This window comes from Protopterus annectens, chromosome 6.part0, assembly GCF_019279795.1.
Source record: "Protopterus annectens isolate FY-2018-M chromosome 6.part0, PAN1.0, whole genome shotgun sequence".
In the NCBI taxonomy this organism is placed as follows: Eukaryota; Metazoa; Chordata; order Ceratodontiformes; family Protopteridae; genus Protopterus; species Protopterus annectens.
This window is the reverse complement of record NC_056737.1, coordinates 278,701,963-278,725,981: the sequence shown is the minus strand read 5'-3', so window position 1 is coordinate 278,725,981 and position 24,019 is coordinate 278,701,963. Positions and strand designations below refer to the sequence as shown.

Genomic DNA, 24,019 nt, shown 5'->3' with positions numbered 1-24,019 from the left:
ACTACCGACAACCTGAAATCCTTTCCTCCTTTGGCCCACTCCTATCAACTGATCACTCTCTCAGTGCCAGCACCAAAAACATGTGAATTACTACCACCTACCATACTATATATTGAACACATAAGGCAAGATCTGTTCAGAGGTGAAAAAATTTCTATTTAACTATGCACAACGTAAACGTCACAGCAGCAGGAGACTCAGCATAAGTCATACAATTAACAAATATATCTACTCTACTTTTGTTTTCACAATAGGTAAATGACATGCATTGTTATTTATGTGTGGATGTTTCTGTTTGATCATGAAGTGGGTGCCTGTGCTGAGATGACGCATCCACCATCACTGTTAACTACATCAGGAAAATACTGATATACACTTGTGGTAATTAACAGCAATTCACAGACATGCAAACTAGCTGATAATGAGGTCTTTCCTCATTGCAGCTAACATGTCTTTGAATACAATAACACCACATTATGGAAACAGTGACTTTTTACTACAGCCCTTAATGTGACAACTGGGGCTGAATCCCTAGGAACATGTTACTGTAAAATTAAGTGACAGGAAGTGAAAATGCTGATATGGTTAGTGGAAGGACTTTCATTTGCAAACAAAGAATACATATACTGCATTACAATGTAATGATGACAAAGAAGAAGGTATGATAGAAGGGGGAGATGACTGGGTATAGAGTAAGAAAAAAAAGAAAAGAACAAACAGGGTTAGGAAAAGATGCAAAAAAGTAAAGCACTAATTTTAATGTAGTGAATATGCATACAATTACTACTTAAAACAAACTGAGATGGTTATTATTGTGTGAATGGTATAGTGTGGATGTACATATAAACAATTTTTGAACAAAGAGCAAAAAGAACAACTTCTAAGTTGTGAGAAAAAATAGCATATGGAAATATTAAGTAGATGGATGTTATGGTTAAAATTTCAGTAAGGATGGTGTTAAGGAATATGATAATATGTGAGAAACCATTATGGGTTACAGCAGTATATGAATATACATCTGTGGGGGAGAGAAGGAGAATGCAGAAGTGAACCTTTTTATATTAATTAACATGAGGCATTATAGTTATGGGTGATTTTAACTGTAACCTATTAAAAAGGACAAGGCAAAATAATACAAGATCTAAGAGTATATACGGAAGTAATCAAGTTTGAAAATTTAATTTCCATAGAGAGAGGTGTTATAATTTGCCTAAGGAAAAATTATGAGAGAAACTTTCTATATAATGATGCCCGATAGTTTATGAGAGATATAAGAGGGAAGAAAATTTGCAGATCATTTGGTAATATGGGTAACAACAGGAGGGAAATTAGAAAATGAAAAGCATTAAAAAGGTAAATGGGAGGCTTCAGATGAGACATTAAATTAAGGGCCTATCTGTCTGAATTGTTGGTAGCTCAGATGAATGTAAAGATCCCACAACACTTACCAAAATGAGCAGGAAAAGAGTTAAGAAATGAACTGGCAAATGTTATTGGATCATAGGAGATTACTAGGCTAATGGCCCTGGGGCCCTTACAAGCCTACCCAAGATTTTACAGCAAGCACAGTACAATGACTACATAAGCCAAGTTATGCTGGTTCCAGTGGTGGAGTAAATATACAGAAAAATATGACACAGTGTATTATATAAAATGGATAAACAGAAATAAAGGAAATAAAAACATGGAGAAAGAGAAATAAAGGAAACAAAATCATGAATATAGCAATTAGTCCAAGAAAATGAGAAATGTTAGAAGAGGATAAAATGTGAAAAGAAAGAAACAGAATTTACAAAAGTAATATGCAAATAATGAAGACTATATTCAAGCGGAAATATTTGTTGAAAGGAAGAAAGGAGGAACACCATTTTTTTTAAATGTACAAAATATGATGAAGGTAAAATGAATGGCTTACAGAATAAAAAGGTAAAGCGATATACAAACAAGAAGTTATGAAAATAGTAACACAGTATGTTAAAACATTTGTAAGAAAGAAGGAAACAATCTGACAGATGGTAGAAAGTTTAACAAAGAAACACTGCTGAAAAAGAACTGGACGAAGTAATAAAGAAAAACAATACAGAAAAAGTGCAAGGGCCAGATGAAATAAGACAAGTTTTTTTTAATAAAGAGATGCAATATGTAAAGATGGAACAGTTGTTAAAACTAATGGATGAATGGATTAAAGAAGGCTTTAAGGATAAAGACTTGTGTGAGGGCATCATAAAATTAATATCCAAGAAGGATGAAAAGGCAAATATTAAGAAATGGAGACCAAATAAAGCAGTTTATAAGATTTGTATGACAATTCTACAAAAAATGTTGAATAAAGTTATATATAAAGGCATATACAGTATAGTAGAAAAGGAAGTAAGCAAAATACTTATTTAAAGAGGTGATAACATAAAAAAGAGAAAAATTAACTCAAGTTGCTCGAGTGTGAAGTCATAAAAGCGTTTAATAGTATAAAGAAGTTACAGTAAAAGCAGTAAAATACTAAAAGTTTTACATTGTGTGTAAAATATGGAATAAAGTCATGGTGAATGGATGGGTAGGTGATAATGTCAGGTACAGAAAGGGGTTAGATGTGGGTGTTCACTGAGTTTGGTTATATTTACTACGGTGATGAAAGTAGTGAAAGGAAACTGTCAGAAAAGTTTAAAAGAAGCTCAATGGGAAATAATGAAAGGGATAGTTTTACCTCTATGCATACCTTATGCACATAATTTAACAGTTGTGACAAGAACGGATGAAAAAGTTAACAGTGAAGACATAGAATGGGTTCAAAAAATTAGGTCTGAGGCTGAGTGAAAAAAAAGCAAATAATTTGGGAATACAATGAAAAGAGATATGCTGTGTTTGTCCATGCATGAACTCAGCGAACCTAGGAATAACACTTACCAAGTAAGACATAAAAAAGCAATTAAAAAAGTAGCACGATAATGTACTAAAGCTTTTCTGCTGTCATATAAGAAAAAAAGTGTACTTGAAACATTCTTATGTTATCGAGAAGCTGGGGTATGAACGAGTGTGTATGCATTTCTGGTGGACAGAAAAAAAAAAAAAGAATTATTAGAGATGTGATTCTTGATTATGTGGCACTCCAGATTGAAGATGATGAAAAGAATGGCATCGCATTGTGCCATGAATAAAGGAGGGTTATAATTTTTAAAAAATCTGGTTATATGCTCGTCATCTTTACATTTATTTTGGATTTTGAAAGAGATGGCATCAGGATCAAAAAGTATTATGGGAAGAGTGGTGCAGAAAAATTATGAAGGGTGAGAAGTATTCAGCATGGGAAATGAAAAACATGAAGCAAAAGAAATACCTCAAAATGTAGATACAACAGATAAAATAGGAATGTCAAAACCAAATTCAGAATAGGAAATGTTAAAAGGAAAGTATTGTACAAAGTACTATAGAACAGGATTATTATGTTAAACCAAGGGAAGATTTGAAGGAAGGAAACAAGCTATAATGTAAAGACAAAAAGATCTAAAATTTGGAAGGCTTCAAATTTTTTGGCAGGCTCTTCAAATTAATTACTTGTGAAGGCACAAGCCAAACAGAAGCAAGAAAGATTACGTAGCATGAGTAAACATGAAGTATCTTTTACAAAATAAAATGCGGGACTGTGAAACTGTATTACAGAAAATACAGAAATGGTTGTGGTATAAATGTTGGAAGGATAAAGAAATCTCTTGAAAAATGTTACATGTGTAAACTATGAAATAACTGTAATTATTTAGTGAATGATATATGATGGGATAAACATACTTAAAGTATGCATACAAAGTGCATGGAAAACATGATACATAAATAAAGATCCTTTACTCTTTTTGATAAGTGCTTTTGGATCTTTAACATCCACTTGAGCTATCAGCAAATCAAACAGATGTGACCATGGATAATTCCTCGTCCAAAAACTGTGAATATCAATTCAAGTGCTTATTGAAAGTCATAGTGAGGTAAAGCCAAAGGAAACTGCAAACAATGCAGATGCCCTCTTCATATGCCCCAAATTTGACAGCCTCCAAATCAAAGATGTATCTTGACATCCTGTTCTAGAAAAATCACAAAAAGGAGTAGCAATGCAAAATCTTGGTGAAACCCAACACTCACCATGAAAACATTTGACTTAATGCCAATAAAGAATGCTTTCCCTGCCTTTATACAGAGGAATGATTAGTATGACTGTGGTATCCCATTCTCCTGCAATATCTGTCAGTGCATGCAATCATATGTCTTTTCTAACTCCACAAGACAAATTTAGGCTGGAGTAGCAAACTTCCAGGAAACCTCAGCACAGCTGAGCAAGGCTAAAAAGTGTCACCCCTCTGCTCCATGGCTAGTTGCTCCTGAATTGGCCAAAGCCCTCATCCAACAATTTGCAACATACGTTTACAATGAGCTTATGGTCTGCAATTCCCTACCAACAACACATTCTCTGCCCCCTTTCATAAAAATGAGGATACAACAAAGCTTTTCAGTTCAGAGTTACTATTCCTGTCTTCACTGCAACAATGTAGAATTGCTTTAGCTACACTACCCAAACCTGCATAATGCCTTCAAATTCTTATGTAAAATCTCACCTATAGTAGCAGTCTTACTATTATAGATGCTTCTGTACACCTCAGTGTCTCCAGCTACAACAGACAAAAAAAAAAAGATTTCAGGTACTGCTTCTGGAAAGAAAGACATGTTCACAGGTTAAGTACTTCCTCAAAATGTCTCTTTAGCTACCCAAAAATCACACAGTAGCTTGTGTAAACCTCTAGCTGGTACTGTTCCACCTCTTGTACTAGGTCAGTTACCTCCCTACCAATGAGACAATAAGTCTATGTGCTTAAAGCTGTTTTGCACTGAGAGGACCCTGGTCTCCTAAGGTAAACCTATTCATGCCTATCAGCCAGACGCTGTACCTGACCAGTGCATTTCATCTTGCAGGTTGAGAACCCACAAGATGACTATACACAGTCAGTACTGAATTAGATGGAATCACATTGGTAGCCTTGTAAATAAGCACTCACTAGCAGATATTAGCCATTAGGCTTGATATTATCTGTGGTAATAAACTAAAACTATGTTTAAAAAGGTCACAAAGGAAAACCAATTGGTTAAAAACACAAAAAGAAAAATCTAGCAAAGTCAGAATTTCCACTGTGTGATACCTTAAACCTCTTGAATCAGAGGCAACATGGGATATATGCAAATTACCCTTTAAGGAAGAAGGCAGAAACATGCATGTTCATAGCTAGAGGGGTTTGGCTTTATTGGCCTGAAATTGTCCATAAAAAGACTTAAAAGTAAAAGAAAAAAGTCACTGACATTCAGAATTGTCATTTAGCTGAAACACCCGATATCCTTAAAGGGTAATTTACATATACCCCATATTATCTGTGATAATGGTAACATTAGTCTGAGCAGAGTACCCAGTTTTATTCAGGACTATCAAGAGTATATTCTTAAGGGAATTCCTCTTTGTATGATTCTCTGTTACAGCCTTACTTAGTAAGGGAGGTCCCACAAGAGACCAAAGTTTCAGGCAACATATCTTCATATAAATCATCACCTTGTAATGGCGGTGTAACTTGTGAGTCTTAGTGAATGCCTGAACAAGGGGCAGAATTCAATAATTTCAATACATTGTATGAAGTAATAAATCACCCAATATGTTTTGCCTTGTAATGCTATGATTTCAAGGCCAATAAATCAGAGAAACCTGACTGCAAATATATGACTACCTTAAGGAATGTACACAAAGCATGATTACCACCTCCACATTCATAACGCATGCCTTTTTCAACAGTATGATTGTACCTTTATGGTCCTGTTACTGTTCTCAAGCTCTTCTTTTTCTTTCTTGAAGTTTCTGAGCATCTCTTGAATGCTTCTTTCCTGTTTAGTCTTCAAGTTCTGAATCTCTAACTTGAGATCTGCAACTTCCCTCTGATGTGCTTCTCTTTCTATTTTCAATTGTCTGTTAACTGATGTAATTTCTCCCTGGGTGGATTCATGTTTGCTCAGAAGATCAGCAAAATTATATTGCAACTCCTTTTTGGACCGCTCTTCTTCAGCTAGCTTATTGGTGAGATCTGCTCGAATGGCACTTAGATTTTTAATAACCCCTTGCATTTCATGCAAAGCTGACTTGGCCTTTTCATACCTCTGGCTGATGACTAAAATTTCCTCTTCAAGACGATGGTTCTCATCTTGTAGTTGTGTATGCAACAAATTATCCTTCTGCATCTCTGTCTCAAGTCTCTTTGCAGCTTCACGCACATCTCTCACTTCACGTTCTAGGCCAAGTTGCTGACCTTTTGTTTCATTCAGTTCCATGTCCTTCTGATGAATAATTTCCTCTTGCTGTGCCCGCTTGGAAATTATATCACTTAGTTCTTTCCGGAGGATCTCCATTTGATGAAGAGTAGACAGAAGTTTATTGTTCATATCATCTTTTTCCTTCACCATCTGAATTTAAGAAGAAAGCAAGCAACCATAAGAAAAAGCAGCCACTTTGTCAAACAGCTTATGTACATCATATAATATTATGTCAACAATTACTACAGTTGTCTGCTAGGAGTAATGTAGGGAATGACTTTAGTAAACCATTTAAATCTGCTTTTAAACCAGGGCATGCAATAATTCAATTGAAAGCCAGAAAAGGTGCAATGATGATGTTACTGGACTGTACTGTTGTTTTCTACAACATGATGAAAATGTCACATTTTTATGTATGTACAGTACGACAAAAGAATTCTATACTTCACAGTTATATGACATAACACCTGCTGATATTAAAAAGCAGCAAAGCACTGGGAGATAAAACTATACACAGGACTGATAAAATTACATCATTAGAGTGCCACTAGCCACAAAATGAATGGTCTATAATGCTGTTTAAGCTAACTTGCTTTCAGTTTTGCCAGCACACTTGCTAGTTATATTATATATTTTATACACTTAAGTTGTATATCAACTTCTACATTAATTGTAGACATAACTGTATGAAATTACCTTAGGAGGAATTTTACTCAACTACTATCTATACTGAAAAGGTGCCAAGCAGGTAATACATTAAATTTCATATAAAAAATTGAAAGTAGATAATCATAGCAAGTATCAGAATGCAAAGAGAAAGCTCACAAAGGGTCACAGTAAAAAAAAAAAAAAAAACTTGCTGAATAACCAGTGAATTGAAAATGAAATTTTATAGAATACTCTAAGTGACATAAACATTGTTAAATGCAAACTGTTGATGAAATTCTAATAAACCCACCGAATTTTGAATTAAACATTTACTTACACACTTCTAACAAAGACTGCATACGACTGACCACTATGAACACAGTTTGCATTATCTACTATCTTTGTTAGGTCAGTCATATCATTGTATGGCCTGGCATCAATCCTCATATCCTAACACTAGTGCAACAAAGAAAAATCTACAGAAAAATGAGATTTACAATTCATTTGGAATAATTATACAGACATTCGGAAATGGAAGAAGTTCTAGCCAGTTAAGCACCACTGACAACAAAAGTCACAAATACTTCTTTGGATATCCACATAAGTATGGAACTGCAGATTTACCTCTTTAAATATACAGCAGCAGCAGTGTTGAATGCACCAAAATACCTGGACTTCAATGGTAGAAGACAACATGGCAAATGAATAAACAAGAGTAACACATGCCGAAAATGTCAAGCCAAAAAACAAAATTCAGAGCACAGAAAGTGCGGGACTTCAAAGTTCAATAATGATCAGAGCTGCATTGCATGAAGAAGTCTCCTTACTCCTAGACAACATGAAGATGTACTACAAACTGGTATGTACAACAGTTTGACCATCTGCTGCCAGCTCAGTCTTATTTTTTTTTTCTTAAACCTTTGGTTCTCTGAACTGTGACTTGCCTCAGGACATGAGGCTGCAAGGAATGGATGGTTGCTTTAATGTCTTGAAGAGGAGTACTTGTTTAATTCTTCATGGCAGATGCATAGCTTTTGTAAGATACACAGTAGTGAAGATGACAGGTAGATGCGCTGTCCAAGAAAAGGGACGAGAAGACAATGGCTACATCTTTTAGAAATATATTAGCAGTATTCACGTTCTTTCATGTACTGAAGTTATTCTTACTGTATATAACTACCACAATAAGATCTGTATCAGCCTTCACAGTACTGACTGGAGGCAAATGGTTAGGAAGGGGAATTATCCTGGAATTGCAGGAGAATACAGAGCAATTTACTCACTGCTTTCATAAAGCCCACTGACGACTTGATATATGCATGCAGTATTACATGTATGGACTAGAATAGATGGGTTCCAACCTTATATAAGTGGGAACAAGACACAGTCAAGAAACTAAACACTTTGATTCAGTATCAGTAGCAAGAAAAATGCTGGAACTGCATCAGAAGGGAAAATCTACTGTATACCCCAAAGAAAATGAGTCACAGAATGGAAAGCACAACAACACAACAAGAACCCAGGAAATGAGGATGGAGAGTTCTGCCTCCTCCAAAAGACCACTCACTATCAGTGTACCTCAGGACTCAGTTCTTGGGCCACTCCTCTTTGGTATTTACTTGTTAGAGGTCAAGTCTAATATTAAGCATTTGTCACTAACCAAATTTACAGATGACTAAAAACATGGTGCCTTCATAAACTTCCCAGAGGCACCATGATCCTCCAAGAGGGGCTGTCCCACACAAACAGTGATGTATAAACCATAGACTAAAACTAAATGCCAAAAAAATGTTTAACTGTATACTTCATATCCTTCAGTAAGTGGGACTACCCCTTGTAATTATCGCATTGATACCATACACCTTAAAATTGATCTTGTATTCAGGGATCTGAGAACTTATGTCAACAAAGATCTGTCCTAGGGTCACCACATATCCATTACTGCAAGAAAGTCCTTTTTCACTGCACAGCTTGTATCTAAAGGTACCCATGTCCAGGGGATATAATTGTGCTACTGCACTCAGCACTCCTGAGGCTCAGCATTGAGTATAATGCCCTTTTTGGTATGTACTTGTCCAAATACCTCGTCACAACTGGAATAATCACAATGCTTCCTCACTATGAAAATCAAGGATCTACATCGTAAAAACTATGTGGAACATCTCAAAGCCTTGTTCTTATTATTATTGGTATCATACAAGCTACAGAGAGATGACCTCTAATTCACATACAAACCCTATCCAGTCCGACCTATTACAGATTAAAAGTTCAGTGGTGACATAAATACCCACTCAAGGGATCGCAGTCTGTTCTGCAGCATAAACAGAAAATGTTGGAAGAATAAATATTTGTCAAAGGGAATTATGCTTCTATAGAAGAGTCTGCTATGCCACAAAAAGGACAAAGGGATTTGTTACTTTATTAGACATGTTGAATATAAAAGTAAATTGTTTCTCTTACTCTATTCAAATGTAATTCAGATGAATGATGGGTAAGCACAAATTAACCACCTGGTTTAGCATCTTTGTCCCTCATGGATAGGGGCAACATATAAATGTCTCAATATACAGGATCCTTGTTCTGTCAGTCTCTGGGTTATTTCCACACAAAAAAAGTCTGAGAAATACAGTGGGGATGTAAGGCTACAATTCTTAAGATCCTCATAGATCAATAGCCTAGAAAGTACCTAAGAACCTAATACCATGTGATAATGATTTGAGAATTCTGATTTGCAATAATAAATGCAAGTTCATCCCTTTTATTGCTATGACTATGGGCATTAGCTTAGTAAACTCTTACACAGTTATCAAGTCAAAGTTATCTGGGAACAGGGAATGCAAGGAAGTACAGTTATCTAAACAAATTTAACAATTACTTCAACTGACTTAATCATTTTCCACCAGAATGACATAAACGTAAAGGGTCAATAACAAAAATGTCATAGGCCCAAATTATAAGGTATGTACTTATCATAACTTGGTATCTGTGTTGTCTTCTTTCATTATTCCTCACGGATGGGTTACAGATCCGACTCTGCTGCATTTTTACAAACTAGGCTTCAAGCCTCAAGCTCCTCCCTCTTCCCATAATGCTCTACCCTTTGCCCAGCCTTCTCAGATCAAGTTTGCTGCCCCTCCCCCCCAAAAAAAACTCCCATAAGAAGAAAAAAAACTACCACGTAAGAAAAGAACAAAAAGAGCCAGAGGGTCAAACTGGGAATGGAGGTTCCCAATAATTCCTGAGATCTGCCATGAGCCACTAGAAGGGGGATGGTTGGGAGGGGAAGTGAGGAAGAATGAAAGAAGACAACACAGATATCAAGTTATGGTAACTACATAACTTATAAATCTAAAGTTGTCTTCCACATAAATGGGTCAGAGTCCCCAGCTACAAACAATCCTTGGGTGGCCTCAAGGAAGGATATGCTGGAGAACAGTAGAACCAAAGGAAGCCCAGTTTCTGGAAAAAAAAAAACGTCCAATCTGTAATGAGTCACAAAAGTATGAATTTTAGACCAGGTGGCTGCAGCACAAATATCATGAATGGAGGTTCTGGAAGAAGAGGTTGATGACGGAGCCATAGATTTAATTGAGTGGGCTTTAGGAGGGCAAAGTAATTGAAGGCCACTTCTGGAGTAAATAGTAGAGATGCAACTTGTAATCCATTTAACAAGAATTACTTTTGAAACTGCTTGGCCTAGGTGGTTGGCTGAAGTTGATACAAATAACTGGTCAGTCTTTCTAAACTGTTTTGTCCTATGGAGGTAAAAATGTAGCTGTCTATGAACATTTAAAAGGTGCAGCATCCGCTCTCCCTCGTTAGAAAAATTGGAGAAGAAAACTGGCAATTGAATGTACTGATTCAAGTTAACCTCAGTGGCCACTTTAGGCATAAAGGAAGGGTTACTACAAAAGGAGCAAAGAATAATCCACGACCTTGAAGAAAGGAACCAGAACTCTGCTAAAGTCCACAAGGCTGTATTTTTATTTCTGAAGTGTTCCAAAAGTCACAGATAAAATCACACTGAAGTATTCCAAAAGTCACAGATAAAATCACACAAGCGCTTTCGCTCAGGCAGTCCTGAGCTTTATCAAGTGAAAACAAAATGCAGTATGCAGTAACCTCCATTAAATAGCCTAGCAATTATACAATTAATTAATTAGTAAGTCTAGTACTAAGGTGTGGTGCTTTGGAGTTGGATGTTAAAAAAGTTAGTCATTATACCAACTCAAAAAATGAAATGTTTGCAACAACATCTGCACTTAAATAAAAATGACTAACCATAAAAAAACATTTTAAAATACCAGTTTCCTAGGTTTCAGAACATAAAAGTCTGAAGTCTGGTTGGGGTTGTAGATTGTTAAGGAATATGCTTAAAGATGCGTTTGGATTGTCAGTGAATTGTTAAAAATTTTTTCTTTTATTATTACTTTGCACTGATAAAGACATGCAATAAAATGTGCGTGAGATATTTTTGATGCCCATCCATATACCATTTCATATAGAATTTGATTTATTAGTCAGAATCCTAAAACCGTGGATGTTCAGTAATTTAATATGCTGTGTGGGGATGCTGTAGTATGAAGGGGGTCAAGTATGAGAGTTATAACCTAGCCCTCCTGAGCTTGAGGACCGGTTTAATGCTGATCATCCCATTCAGACCTGGTGGCTTCCCTGCATTCAGTCTCAACTGCCATAATAGTTCACGGTAGCCCAAGGTGGATTCCCAGTCACCACCTCTTGCATCTGGCTCAACCTGTTCCAGAACTAGAAACTGAATTTTGGGTACTGATTATTATTTTAACTTGTGTGAGATTTTTGATAAAGCTGGATTGGAGATGTTGCATTTAATGGTAGGGGAATATGAACTGAAAGCACAAGCATTAATGACTGAGCTAGACACTTTAAACAATGAGTTAACATCTAGTACTAATTTTAGTGCTTTTAAATCAAACTATGACAAGGTTTTTGATAATGTTGATGTTTTTTGTGATAAGATTCTTAACAGAAAACTAAGAAAATTAGAACGTGATCTAATCGAATACAGGGATGGCCTCGCCTACCCTAGCCCCAATGGTTACAATAAAACTTCTTCCAAAAACAACACCACAAACACAGATAGGGCTAGTGACACATATGACAGACAAGAGGAACCCCTTAGAAGAAGTGAAAGGCTAGCAGAGAAGAACAGAAGGGGTACTAACAACCAGGATTTTCAGCAGAACCCCGGCCAGACCGGGGTTTGGGGACAGAGACAAAGACAGGCACCGAGGTCTTGGAATTTTGTTCACTAACAAACCACCACACACCCACTACCCTAACATCCCTGGATGACCCTACAACTGACCAAGCCCCAAATCTGGGTTTACACAATCAAAACCCTACTAATATTGAGGGTAACTGCACTATTTTAAGGAGAAACAACTTTGCCATATACAATTACACGGACATGAACCTTCCTACAAATGCTTTTGATATTTTCACCCGAGGGTTACATTTTGTCCCAACTAAACCCATGAATTTAACACAAGCTCTGATAGATTTAAAAATGTTTACCAGAGCTTTAAATTTAAATTTGATTTTTAAAGGGCAAACACTTAACGCAGCAGGCCCAATGCGTACAAGTCTCTTTAACCCCCCACTACACCCAATAATTCTCTTCTTTGAAAAGTTAGTGGAGAATGACTTCAGGAAAGTATACAATAATCAAGAAATTCTACTTCATCCAAATTTTTCTGAACAAGAAATGAATTTTATTGAACACTTGCATGAAGAAAAAATCAGGGTCATGAAACCTGATAAAGGAGGGGGAATTGTCCTTATGTTCTCAGAGGACTACGAAGCCCACATGCACATTATGTTGCAGAATGACGAACAATATGAGACGGTTTCACGAAACGAGATCAATATAGCCTTTGCTGAGATTAAGTACTATCTTACTGACCTTCTATTACAACAGGCCATCAATGAAAAGGTCTATAACTACTTACATGTGGAAAAGCCCAGAATACCAGTCATCTTTGGGATACCTAAAACCCATAAAGGAATAAATCCACTACAATTCCGGCCGATTGTATCAGGAGCAGGTGGAGTGACTGAGCCCCTGGGAAAATTTATTGATTACATGACTAAAGAATACACGCCTTTATTGTCCCACGTTTGCCAGGATTCTTGGCACTTCCTCCGGGACATTCCCACCTCTTGCTACTCCCCAGACACCTTAATGGTCACAGTGGACATCAAAGATCTGTTTTCCAGCATCCCTCATCAAATAGGTTTGGAATGGTTTGCCCAATTTCTAGGCCAGAAGACAACCCTTAGCAACAAAATGTCCAACTTGCTTACCGAAATGATGGAGATGGTTTTGTCCAACAACTTCATCTTTTTTAATGGTGAATTATACCGGCAACGCAAGGGGGTTGCCATGGGGGCATCTTGTGCATCCTTCTACGCAAATGTAATATTGCACATGTGGGAGCATACATTCGTTCTAATACCCTCATGGAAAGATCACATTCTGTTCTACAGACGCTATTTGGATGACATCTGTATTTTATGGTCTGGCTCTGAAGGGAACCTATCTGAATTCCTTATACACATCAATTCAACAACGAATTTCCTACAATTCACACACACAGTGGATCAGCACGAACTTCATTATCTGGACATCACTCTTTACAAGGACTACAATCAGAAAACTTTCCATTCCAAACTACATCGCAAGGCAACATTTTCCAACTCCTTGCTACACTTCGAAAGTGCCCACCCACCATATCAAAAGAGGGGGATCATTAAGGGGCAGCTCATCAGAGCAAGTAGAATATGCAGTACGGAGAAAGATTTTGATTCTGAGGTGGAATTTTTGAAAACTTTTTTTGGAGAGAGGTTACCCTCTGGAACTATTTCTAACTCTAGCAGCAGAGGTAAAATCTGCACGACATTCCCTCTACAAACCAATACTAGGGGGGGGTTTGTACCAGTGACCAACAATACACAAAACAAGGATGCTGTTCACACTAACAGTTTTGCACACACATACTCATCAAATTCCTATGAATTGGAAGAAACAATCTTACATCACTGGCCGGTTTTAACCCTCTTTGAAGAACTAAAAGACTATATACCACCTAAACCCAGTTTTGTTTGTAAAAGAGGGGCCAATCTAAAGGAATTATTTGAAAGAAATCAAAGAAAAAAGATGAAGGTAAAACAACCAAGGCTGGGCACTTTCAGATGTGGTGCCTGTGCCCAATGTCATGCCATATCTAAAGAAACAGCACCATACCTCCCGTCTAGGAACTACAAGATACACCCCACTGGATTTTACACCTGTGCCTCTAGAGGGGTCGATACTTGGGGATGTGCACCAACTGTCAAAGTTTCTATGTGGGCAAAACTGAGAGGGAATTAAGGAAACGTATCTCACGAGCATCTTTATGACATGACCAGGAAGAAGGAAACCAATGCCTTCTATAAACACTCACTCTCCTGCCCAGATCCCAAAATTCAGTTTCTAGTTCTGGAACAGGTTGAGCCAGATGCAAGAGGTGGTGACTGGGAATCCACCTTGGGCTACCGTGAACTATTATGGCAGTTGAGACTGAATGCAGGGAAGCCACCAGGTCTGAATGGGATGATCAGCATTAAACCGGTCCTCAAGCTCAGGAGGGCTAGGTTATAACTCTCATACTTGACCCCCTTCATACTACAGCATCCCCACACAGCATATTAAATTACTGAACATCCACGGTTTTAGGATTCTGACTAATAAATCAAATTCTATATGAAATGGTATATGGATGGGCATCAAAAATATCTCACGCACATTTTATTGCATGTCTTTATCAGTGCAAAGTAATAATAAAAAGAAAAAATTTTTTAACAATTCACTGACAATCCAAACACATCTTTAAGCATATTCCTTAACAATCTACAACCCCAACCAGACTTCAGACTTTTATGTTCTGAAACCTAGGAAACTGGTATTTTAAAATGTTTTTATGGTTAGTCATTTTTATTTAAGTGCAGATGTTGTTGCAAACATTTCATTTTGAGTTGGTATAATGACTAACTTTTTAACATCCAACTCCAAAGCACCACACCTTAGTACTAGACTTACTAATTAATTAATTGTATAATTGCTAGGCTATTTAATGGAGGTTACTGCATACTGCATTTTGTTTTCACTTGATAAAGCTCAGGACTGCCTGAGCGAAAGCGCTTGTGTGATTTTATCTGTGACTTTTGGAATACTTCAGTGTGATTTTATCTGTGACTTTTGGAACACTTCAGAAATAAAAATACAGCCTTGTGGACTTTAGCAGAGTTCTGGTTCCTTTCTTCAAGGTCGTGGATTATTCTTTGCTTGTCTTTGGTTTTTTGTGCATTACTTTACTACAAAAGGAGACTATCATTATGAAAAATAATGTAAGGAGGTTTAGTGGACAGAACTTGGAGTTCCAAAATTCTTTTGGCAGAAGTGATAGTCAGCAGAAAAATAGTTTTCCAAGAAAGAAATTTCAAGTCACAGTCTCTGGAAAGTTTGAATGGTTGCCGTATTAGGCCTTGGAGAATGACCGTGAGATCCCACAGAGGGGAAGGATCTTTAACTGCGGGTCAGAGTAGAAAAATTTCCAGAATGAAAATTTGAAATAGCAGCCAACTGAAGTTTAATAGTAGAAAAAACAAAAGGGAGGCTAGAAAGGACAGAATAGCATGTAGGGGAGCTGAGCAGGGATCAATATTCTCCTTGCCTGCCCAATAAGCAGACCTCTTCCACTTGCTTCTATAAACCTTTTTGGTAGATGGTCTTTCGGAGGCCAACACAATGTCTCTAACAGGGAAAGTAAGCCTGGACCTCTGTACAATCACTGGAAGTGGAGAAACCAAGCGGTTAGTTTGAGGGTGCACAGATTCGGATGATAACCCTCCAAAGGATGAAGGAGGAGATCCTGTCTGGGTTCCAGTATCCATGGAGAATAATTCAGATGAGACCAGAGAAAGGGGAACCAAATCTGACAAGGCCAGTAGGAAGCAATGAGGATCATTGAGATCTTCAGCCATTTTGCTTTCTGTAGGAGCTTGGGGATCAGGGGTAGAGGAGTGTGAGCATAGAGGAGACCAGGGAAGCCAATCATGAATTAAAGCATCCCTTGGGCATGCTCCTGGAGGGGGAATTAACGTGAAGTACCTGCTGCATTTGTTGTTGAGAGGGGAGGCGAAGAGGTTGCAGCAAAACTGGCCCCAACAGCTGAAAATCAAGGGTTGAGGGACCACTCGTAAGGGGTCAGAATGGACCTGCTGACTTTGTTTTCAAGAACATTGGACTTCCCCAGTATGTGAGTTGCAAGTAGAAAGCAGTCTAAAGATATCGTCCAATCCCAGACCCTCACGACCTTTCTGCACACTGGATATGAATGGGTTCTCCCCTGTTTGTTTGATGTACCAAACCTACATGATTTGCAATCATCCCTAGAGGGAGGACGTTCTGAAAGGCTCACAACCTGCAACGTAAGGAAGACTGCCCTCACCTCCGAAACACTGATGTGCAATCTGGTCTCTAAGTGAGTCCACATGCCTTGGACCATCTTTCCCCAAAAATGCCCCACCCCCACTAGGAAGTGTCCATGGTCAACGTGGCTGTGGGGGAAGGGAGAAAGAAAGGCCTGCAGTTCAGTAGATCATCAGAAAGAAGCCAACATCGAAGATGTTTTCAGCAAAACTGAGTCAATTTGAGAGGAGCAGAGAGAGGTTGATAGAGAACAGACCATTGAACAGCCACACTCCATTGAAATAATCACATAAAGAACCTCACTAATGGAACGAGTGCAATGGCTGCTGCCACAAACCCAAGAGCTTGAAGTAATAGTCTCACTGGAGGGATCGGAAGATTGAGGATAGTACGAACATGTTCCCTCAGAGTTCGTATGTGATGAAGTGTAGCAATGCTCTCGGATTCGGTATGTCTAGTAGACCCTAATGAATTCCATATTCTGCACCAGAATTAGGTTTGATTTCTGCAGATTTATGTTGATACTCAAAGGATTGGATATTTGTAACAGGTAATCTCTGGCCTGGAGGAGGCAATGCCTGGTTGGAGCAGTTAGAAGCCAGTCATGCACATATGGAAACACCTGGAATCCTTTTAGCCTGAGGTGGGCTGCAACTACTGCCATGTATTTGATAAACAGCCAGAGGGCTGTTGTGAGACCAAAGGGCAGAGCTCTGAACTGGAAATGACTGGCTCCCAGCCTGAAGTGCAAGTGACTCCTGGAGCATCTATCTATTTTAATGTGATGGTACGTGTCTGGTAAATCTACTGAGTACACCCAATCGTCCTTCCACAACAGCAGTAAAATTGACTGGACAGTAACCATTTAGAACTTTGCTTTCTTTACAAACAAATTCAGACTGCTTAGATCCAGTACAGGTCTGAGGTCCCCGGTTCTCTTTGGCACTAAAAAGAAGTAGGAGTAAATTCTGAATCCTCTTAGTTGACTCATTTTTGCAGGAGTTTTTGAATCTCTATAACTGCACACTCCCTCTTACTGGATGGGACATCAGGGGATTTCTTTTGAGTCTCTGGCAGTTGAAGGAAAAAGGAAATATAATAATCTCTGGATATGACTCTTGGCATCCAACTGTTTCTTTGTCAAAGAGGTCCAGGTGTCTGGGTGCAGAGAAAATCAACCCCCAACTGCCTTCAGAGCTGAGCAGTCAGGTAGCTCTTCAGGAGCACTGAAAAGGCCTGTCAGAGAAAGATTCTCTGAAGCCCTGATAATGCGGTCCCTCTATGTCCCTAGGGCGGTGTCTGCCATTAAAACTTCTTCCTCTTCCCCTGGAGGAAGTCTCTCCATGGTGATCCTGGAAAGACCCCTGGGATTTCTGAAACCAGGTCTTCTTGCCTCCTTGTTGGTTCCTTCAGAAGGTCTGCTAAGGGGTAGAAAACATTACTCCAATGGCAGATAGGGTCTTCCTTTCCTGCTCATTGTGGGTAAGGGTATCTAACAGAGGGTCCAAACAAGGTGGAGCCATCAAAGGGGGTTTTAATAAAGGATGCCGTGAAGGGTTCCCTGAAGTCACAAAGCCTCATCCCAGCCATGTCAACTAATAGCAATGCCTGAGCTAGCTACCCATGAGGCACCCTCCGTTGAATAGGATAACTTAGACATGGAGGCAAGAGTAGCCAGTTGGGGAGATACTTTGTCGAAGTCCGCCACTGACATGGTCTCTGCTAGAGAGTCGGAAAGTTCTTTAACCAGCTCTCTTTGAAATCAGATAAAGTGTGCCAGGTAATTCAACACTCTCAACGAGAAGGTAGCTGAGGCGTAAACATGCTTCCTAAATCTGTCCATCGCTCTGGACTTCCTGTTCAGAGGATGGACAGAGGAGCTCTGCTCAGCGAGCTCTTCTTGGTGTCTACCACCATAATCATGGCATCAACTGGAACAACTTGGTTCAATGTGGTCTGAGGTAGGGGGGAGCGAACAGCACTACAAAAAGTCCCTTACGCTGTCAAAAACACTAAGGGAAGGGGAGGAGAGAGGAGAGAAAGGCAATAATAAGTTTAAACTTATCTGATAAGAGTTAGAGAAATGTAGAAATATTTCCCACTACATTCCTACAGCTCAAGACTGAGGGAACTATGTCTGACACCATTGGCAGCAAATGAGATCTGAGAAGGCTTGACAAAGGGTAGAGTATTAGGGGAAGAGGGAACAGCCTGAGACTTGGAGCCTACTCTGTAAAAATGTGACCGAGTCGGATCCGTAACCCATTTGTGAGGAAGAATAAAAGAGACAACATCAAATCAACGTCCTTTCAGCTCATAACATCCTTTTTTTTGCCCAACTCTATGTTACAAAGCTAACTGTTACAAAGTCTGGCTTTAGTCAATTTGTAGTCAGACAGCCTAATAGAAGGGATAATTTTACTGAAGAATAAGATGTCATTATTTTCTCCTGATACCTAAACAAAATTTGAACTGCTCCCTTCACATGATTAAAAACTGTGTTGTCGAGAGTTGGAAGATTTTAAAAATTCACTACAGATCTAGATACAGGAATACCTTATTACATTTAACTCTACTGGCTGCCATAAATTACAAGAAAATGGAAATCAAAACCTAAACCACTTGTTGAATACTGTAAAAAGAAATAAAATAACTGGAGGTAGGAACTTTAGAAAAGAGAAGGAGTAAATTACATAGAAATAAATGGAATTTGTGGGAAGAAAACATACACAACAATGTTCAGGAGTGAGGTTTAAGGGAAGGCAGGAATTGAGCAATCTATCTGATGCTGAACTGAATGACAGTTCTTATAAAGAAAGAAAACATACATATATAACTTAATAATGTGTGTAAATGAAAACACGTTAATATGGGATGGTTTCTTTTGCATTAATATAGGTGTGCCTATGTCTTGTGAGGAAATTTAATAAAAGCATTTAAAAATTATCTGATGCAATGTTTGAAACAAAGCATTTCAGATTTCACATAAATTAAGTGAATAACAAAGAATATTTTCCTGTTTAATATGTATCCTTACTGCAATTATAAACTGGTATACAATATGGCACCATAAAGAATATAAGGTTAAACAACAGCATCAAGATCACAAGAGCTGCAGTAATGATACTCCATGGAAAGCTGAACATGGTTTCAAGTTAATAGTTTCATAGTTCATAGGTAGGTACTAGGCTATTGTCCCTAGGGCCTATATAAGCCTAGTCATAAAGGTACCCTGGCTTTCGCCACCCAAGAAAATTATTTTCCTGTGCCCCTGTCGAACAGAGTCACAGAGGTGATCCCCAGGGTGAATTTCCTATTTCCCATCCAATCATCAAGATTTTTCTTGAAGAGTGCTAATGAGAAGCTTTGTTTGATATAGACAAGTAGTTTGTTCCAGAATATGGGAAGACTCTGGGACTGGAATCTATCCCTCTAGCATGTTCTGTTTATTGTGGTGACAAGGTTTAGGTCCCTAGAGCGTGTAGCTTGGAGGGATTGGGATTTCTTTAAGTGGAGCATGTCCAACAGCTCTGGGTTTGACATAGCTTTGTATGTTAGGCAGAGATCGCATGAGTAGGCAATATGCGACGGAGTAAAGCTGGAGTTTTTTGAGACAGTCTGCGTAGATCATCTGTTTGAGGCCGATAATCCTCTTTGTGAGGTATTTCTGCAGCCTTTCCAGTTGTTGTAGATGTCTTGTGAGGTACATACCTAAAGGGGTGTTGTACTCTATAATGGGTCTAATGAGTGACAAGTAGAGGGGACAATGACCTCTTTTTTCCTGGATGAGAAACCTTTTGTGATGAGAAGTGCCACGTATAAAGATTTCCTGTCTACTGTCGTGATGTGTTTATGAAAGGAGACACTATTGTCCACCTGTGTCCCAAGGTCGCTTATCACACTTTCAGTGTTAGGTAGACTACCACCTATGTGGTAGATCATGGGTACAGAGTTTTTATACCAAAGGGGATGACGATGCACGTTTTGGCATTGAGCTTGAGGCCATGGCTTTGACACCAGGCATCTGTCTCAGTGAGGCCCTTTTGTAGGATGTCCACATAGTTAGGAGTTTTGATTATGGCTCCTAGTCTGCAGTCACCTGTGAACTTCATTAGCCAAAGGCCTTCTGTGTTGGCCTGTACTTCAGAAATTTAGATACCAAACAGGAGAGGACCTAGGACTGAACCCTATGGTACTCCACTTGTCACTGGTCTGAAGTCGGATTTGGAGTCTGCTACTTTCACAGTGTGGGTTCTTTCAGTGAGCCAGTTGGCAACCCATCTTGTGACATAGGGATTTATTCATAGTTTAGTGAGTTTATCTATAATTCAAGCGTGGGGGATGGTGTCAAAAGCCTTGGCGAGATCTAGATAGGCTGTGTGAACCACCTTACCCTCGTCTACGGCTTTGGTGACTGCTTCAAAGAAGTCAATCAGGTTTATGAGACATGATCTGCCTTTTACAAACCCTAACTGGGTGGGGTCCAGAATTTGGAGATTACCAATGTCTTTGTTTACAAGTTACATGATGACACGTTTCATGGCTTTGCAGACCAGGCTCATTAGGCTAATGGGGCAGTAGCTTCTGGGGTCCGTGGTGGCTCCCCCTTTGTGGAGTGGGATAACCTGTTGCATGATTTTAATTTTTGTTTGTTTCTGTTCTGCATATTTTTATCTGCATATGTATAATAAATGTCTATGTAAGCATTTTTATAAAATGCTTAATTTCATTATGCAGTTTTATGCAGTCAGGAGTCACAAACTTTCTAGTGTTATAATGCATCTGTTTAGTGCCACAGGCACTTTCAGGAAGTCTGTGCTACAGGGTTACAGTTACAAGTTGTTAACGAGCTTCATCACTGTAGTACTGGTTGTGATTTACTCAGTCCCACTTGCAATCTGTCTCTCTAAACAGTGGCTTAACCATACAGTGTTCTGTCTAGCGTGCATATACAGTTAACAAATAAAACCATAATAATATAAATAAAAAAAGGGTTGGTCATACTGATACTGCTGCACTGCACAACATTTAAAACATATTATTTAAATGCAGAGTCACAATCCTGCTCTCTCAGTTACTAATTTTCATAAAAGCTAACCTGATTGCTTCTTTCCATCAGCTGATCTGTAGCCTCCTTCTGCTTTTCCAGGTCAAGTTCCACCTTTCTGTACTTGTTTTTCCAGTGTCTGATGGAATCTTGTGCTTTAACTTTAAAGTTTTCCATCTTTTTTTCACATTCCAACTTTGCCTGTTCTGCTTGTTTCATCTGTGTGAGGTATCTATTGGCCTCCTTACCAGATTCCTTAAGTTCTGTCATTAGTTCCTCAATGTGAAGCTCAACACGTTGACGATCACTTTCACAGTTTTCATAAGAAGACTGGATTTCTTTAAGCTTGGTCAACATTTTCAGTTGCTGATCTTCCCTTTTCTCTAGATCAGATGCTAGCACCTACAAATATGAAAATTCATTAGAAAAGTGTATCCATAATGCACTGCAAATCAAAAGCTGCTTTATGTAAAAAAATAAAAATAAAACATAAATGAAAAGCTATTTTTTTAAGTCCTGGTTACACATCTTCTATCATCATAAAGTAAATCACGGAGTTCTATTAATTCTTAAAATATGCAACAGCCTCCCAACTCTATGGCATAAAGGGATGAAGCACCGAGTATGACCCAGAAGGCCCGAGTTTGACTAGATGCTCATGTGCAGGAACAGCCAATGTACGGGAGGTTGGGGGGTTGAGCAGTTTATACCAGCTTACCATTCAAAGGAAAGTGAAATGGTGGTAATGGCCAGCCAAACTGCTCTCAAGCAAGTGCAAGCTTGCTTGACAGTAGTGGTTGCAGGACTGGTGGACATGGAATTTGTGTTCAAAAACGATGATGGTGATGCAAGCGCTCATATCATTCACAAAGGGGCTGAGTTATAGACCTACCAAATATCCCTTGATGTCTCCAGAAGCTACTGATCAGAAGGCAATGGGGGAAAATTATAAAAAATAAATAAATAAAAATACGCAGCAGCCTTCACTGGCAGCAACATAACAGATATAAAGCAGATGCTCCACATGAAGGTGGAACAAGCTAGAAGGGCTAATGGGAAGAAAGGGAAAGATAGAGGAGTAAGAGATGAGACTGAGTGAGTAATATACGTGGAAGTTAGGTGGATATGTATTTGCAGTTGAGGTGAGGTAGTTAAGCATGTTATAACATGTCTGAGAGATTGAGTGAGGAGGGAAGGGGGGTGTAAAGGGTAAGCCAGAGCCTGCAGAAGAAGGAATGCAATGATCAGATGGTGTGAGGAAGGGTGGCTAGGGGAGAGGAAGGGGAGGTTAAAAAGGAGGGTTACTAGTCGGGATTGGTGCATGGGCATAATCAGAGACTTTTTAAGTAAGTTTTTAGTGCAGTCTTGAAGTGCTTGCAAGAAGGTAGTGTGGTTATAGAGGGGGGAGATTGTTCCATAACCTGGATATGATGCAGGAGAATAGTGCTTCTCCCGCTGAGTTCTTGGGTTTGGTCACAAGAAGAAGACTTTTGCTGCTGGAGCATAGTGGTCTAGTGGAGCAATAGGGCTGGAGAAGGTTTTGAAGGGATGGGACTTTAAGATGATGGTTTACTAACTTGGGGGCAAGAGAGAGTTGATTCAGGTGAAGAAGTTGAGGGAGTTCAAGCCAGTCAAGTTCTCTAAGTGAGATACAGTGGTGGCTGCGATAAAATGCACCAGTGGCAAACTTAGCAATTTTACTCTAGCAAGCCTCAAGCTTGATTAGCTCTGTTTGTCTAAGGTAGGTAAGTATAGGAGAGGGGCAGAGTAAAGGTGATATTAGGTGGGAATTGACAGCAGAAATTCTGGCTGTCTTGGTGAGGAATTGCTTGTTCCTGTGCAATGCACCTAATTTTTTGTAAACCTTTTTTATGGTAAAAGAAATGTGAGTGTCAAATCAAATCTGAGATTGTTATCAATCGCAACACCAAGTAGTTTGGTGTATGTTCTGTTGGGGAGATGACGGTATTGTCTTTGGCCTGAATATTGAAGTGGGGTTAACTGGGTTAGATTTAGTGGGTTGGAAGATAAGGAGTTTAGTCTTGCTCGGGTTGAGTAATAACTGTGCATTAAACAGCCAGCTTTCTACAGATGAAAAGGTTTCCTGTGTGATCTTGTGAAGTTCAGGTATAGTTGGGGCTGAGCAGATGAGAGTGGAGTCATCTGCATACTGTATAAGAGAAGCATGCTTGGTGGCTGTGAATAGATCATTGGTGAAGAGTGAGAATATTATGGGACCAAGGATGGAGCCTTGGGGAACACCGAGTGTTACAGGAAGTCGAGGAGATAGGTCATTATGCCAGACAACTGATTGTTGACAGCCAGTTAGATAGCTGTGAAACCAATCAATAGCTGACTGGGAAAAGGACAGGTTAGTGAGAACAGAGATTAGTAGTTTGTGTGAGACCATGTCAAAAGCCTTGGACAGATCCAGAAATATAGCAGATGAGAACAGGCCATTATTTTTGATGATGAAGGATAATGTTAGC

At 38.8% G+C, this 24,019-nt stretch overlaps 1 protein-coding gene across 1 annotated transcript in view; it reads right to left on the bottom strand.

The window, feature by feature from the left end:
* CEP128 (centrosomal protein 128) overlaps positions 1 to 24,019 on the bottom strand; it is a 2,208,485-nt gene that overhangs the window by 1,401,408 nt on the left and 783,058 nt on the right. Inside the window, exons 14-15 of the mRNA XM_044074035.1 lie at positions 21,582 to 21,932; positions 5,824 to 6,474 (exon numbers count right to left, since the gene is read on the bottom strand). Of these exons, the coding sequence (XP_043929970.1) occupies positions 5,824 to 6,474; positions 21,582 to 21,932 (1,002 nt within the window). The remainder of the gene's footprint in view (positions 1 to 5,823; positions 6,475 to 21,581; positions 21,933 to 24,019) is intronic.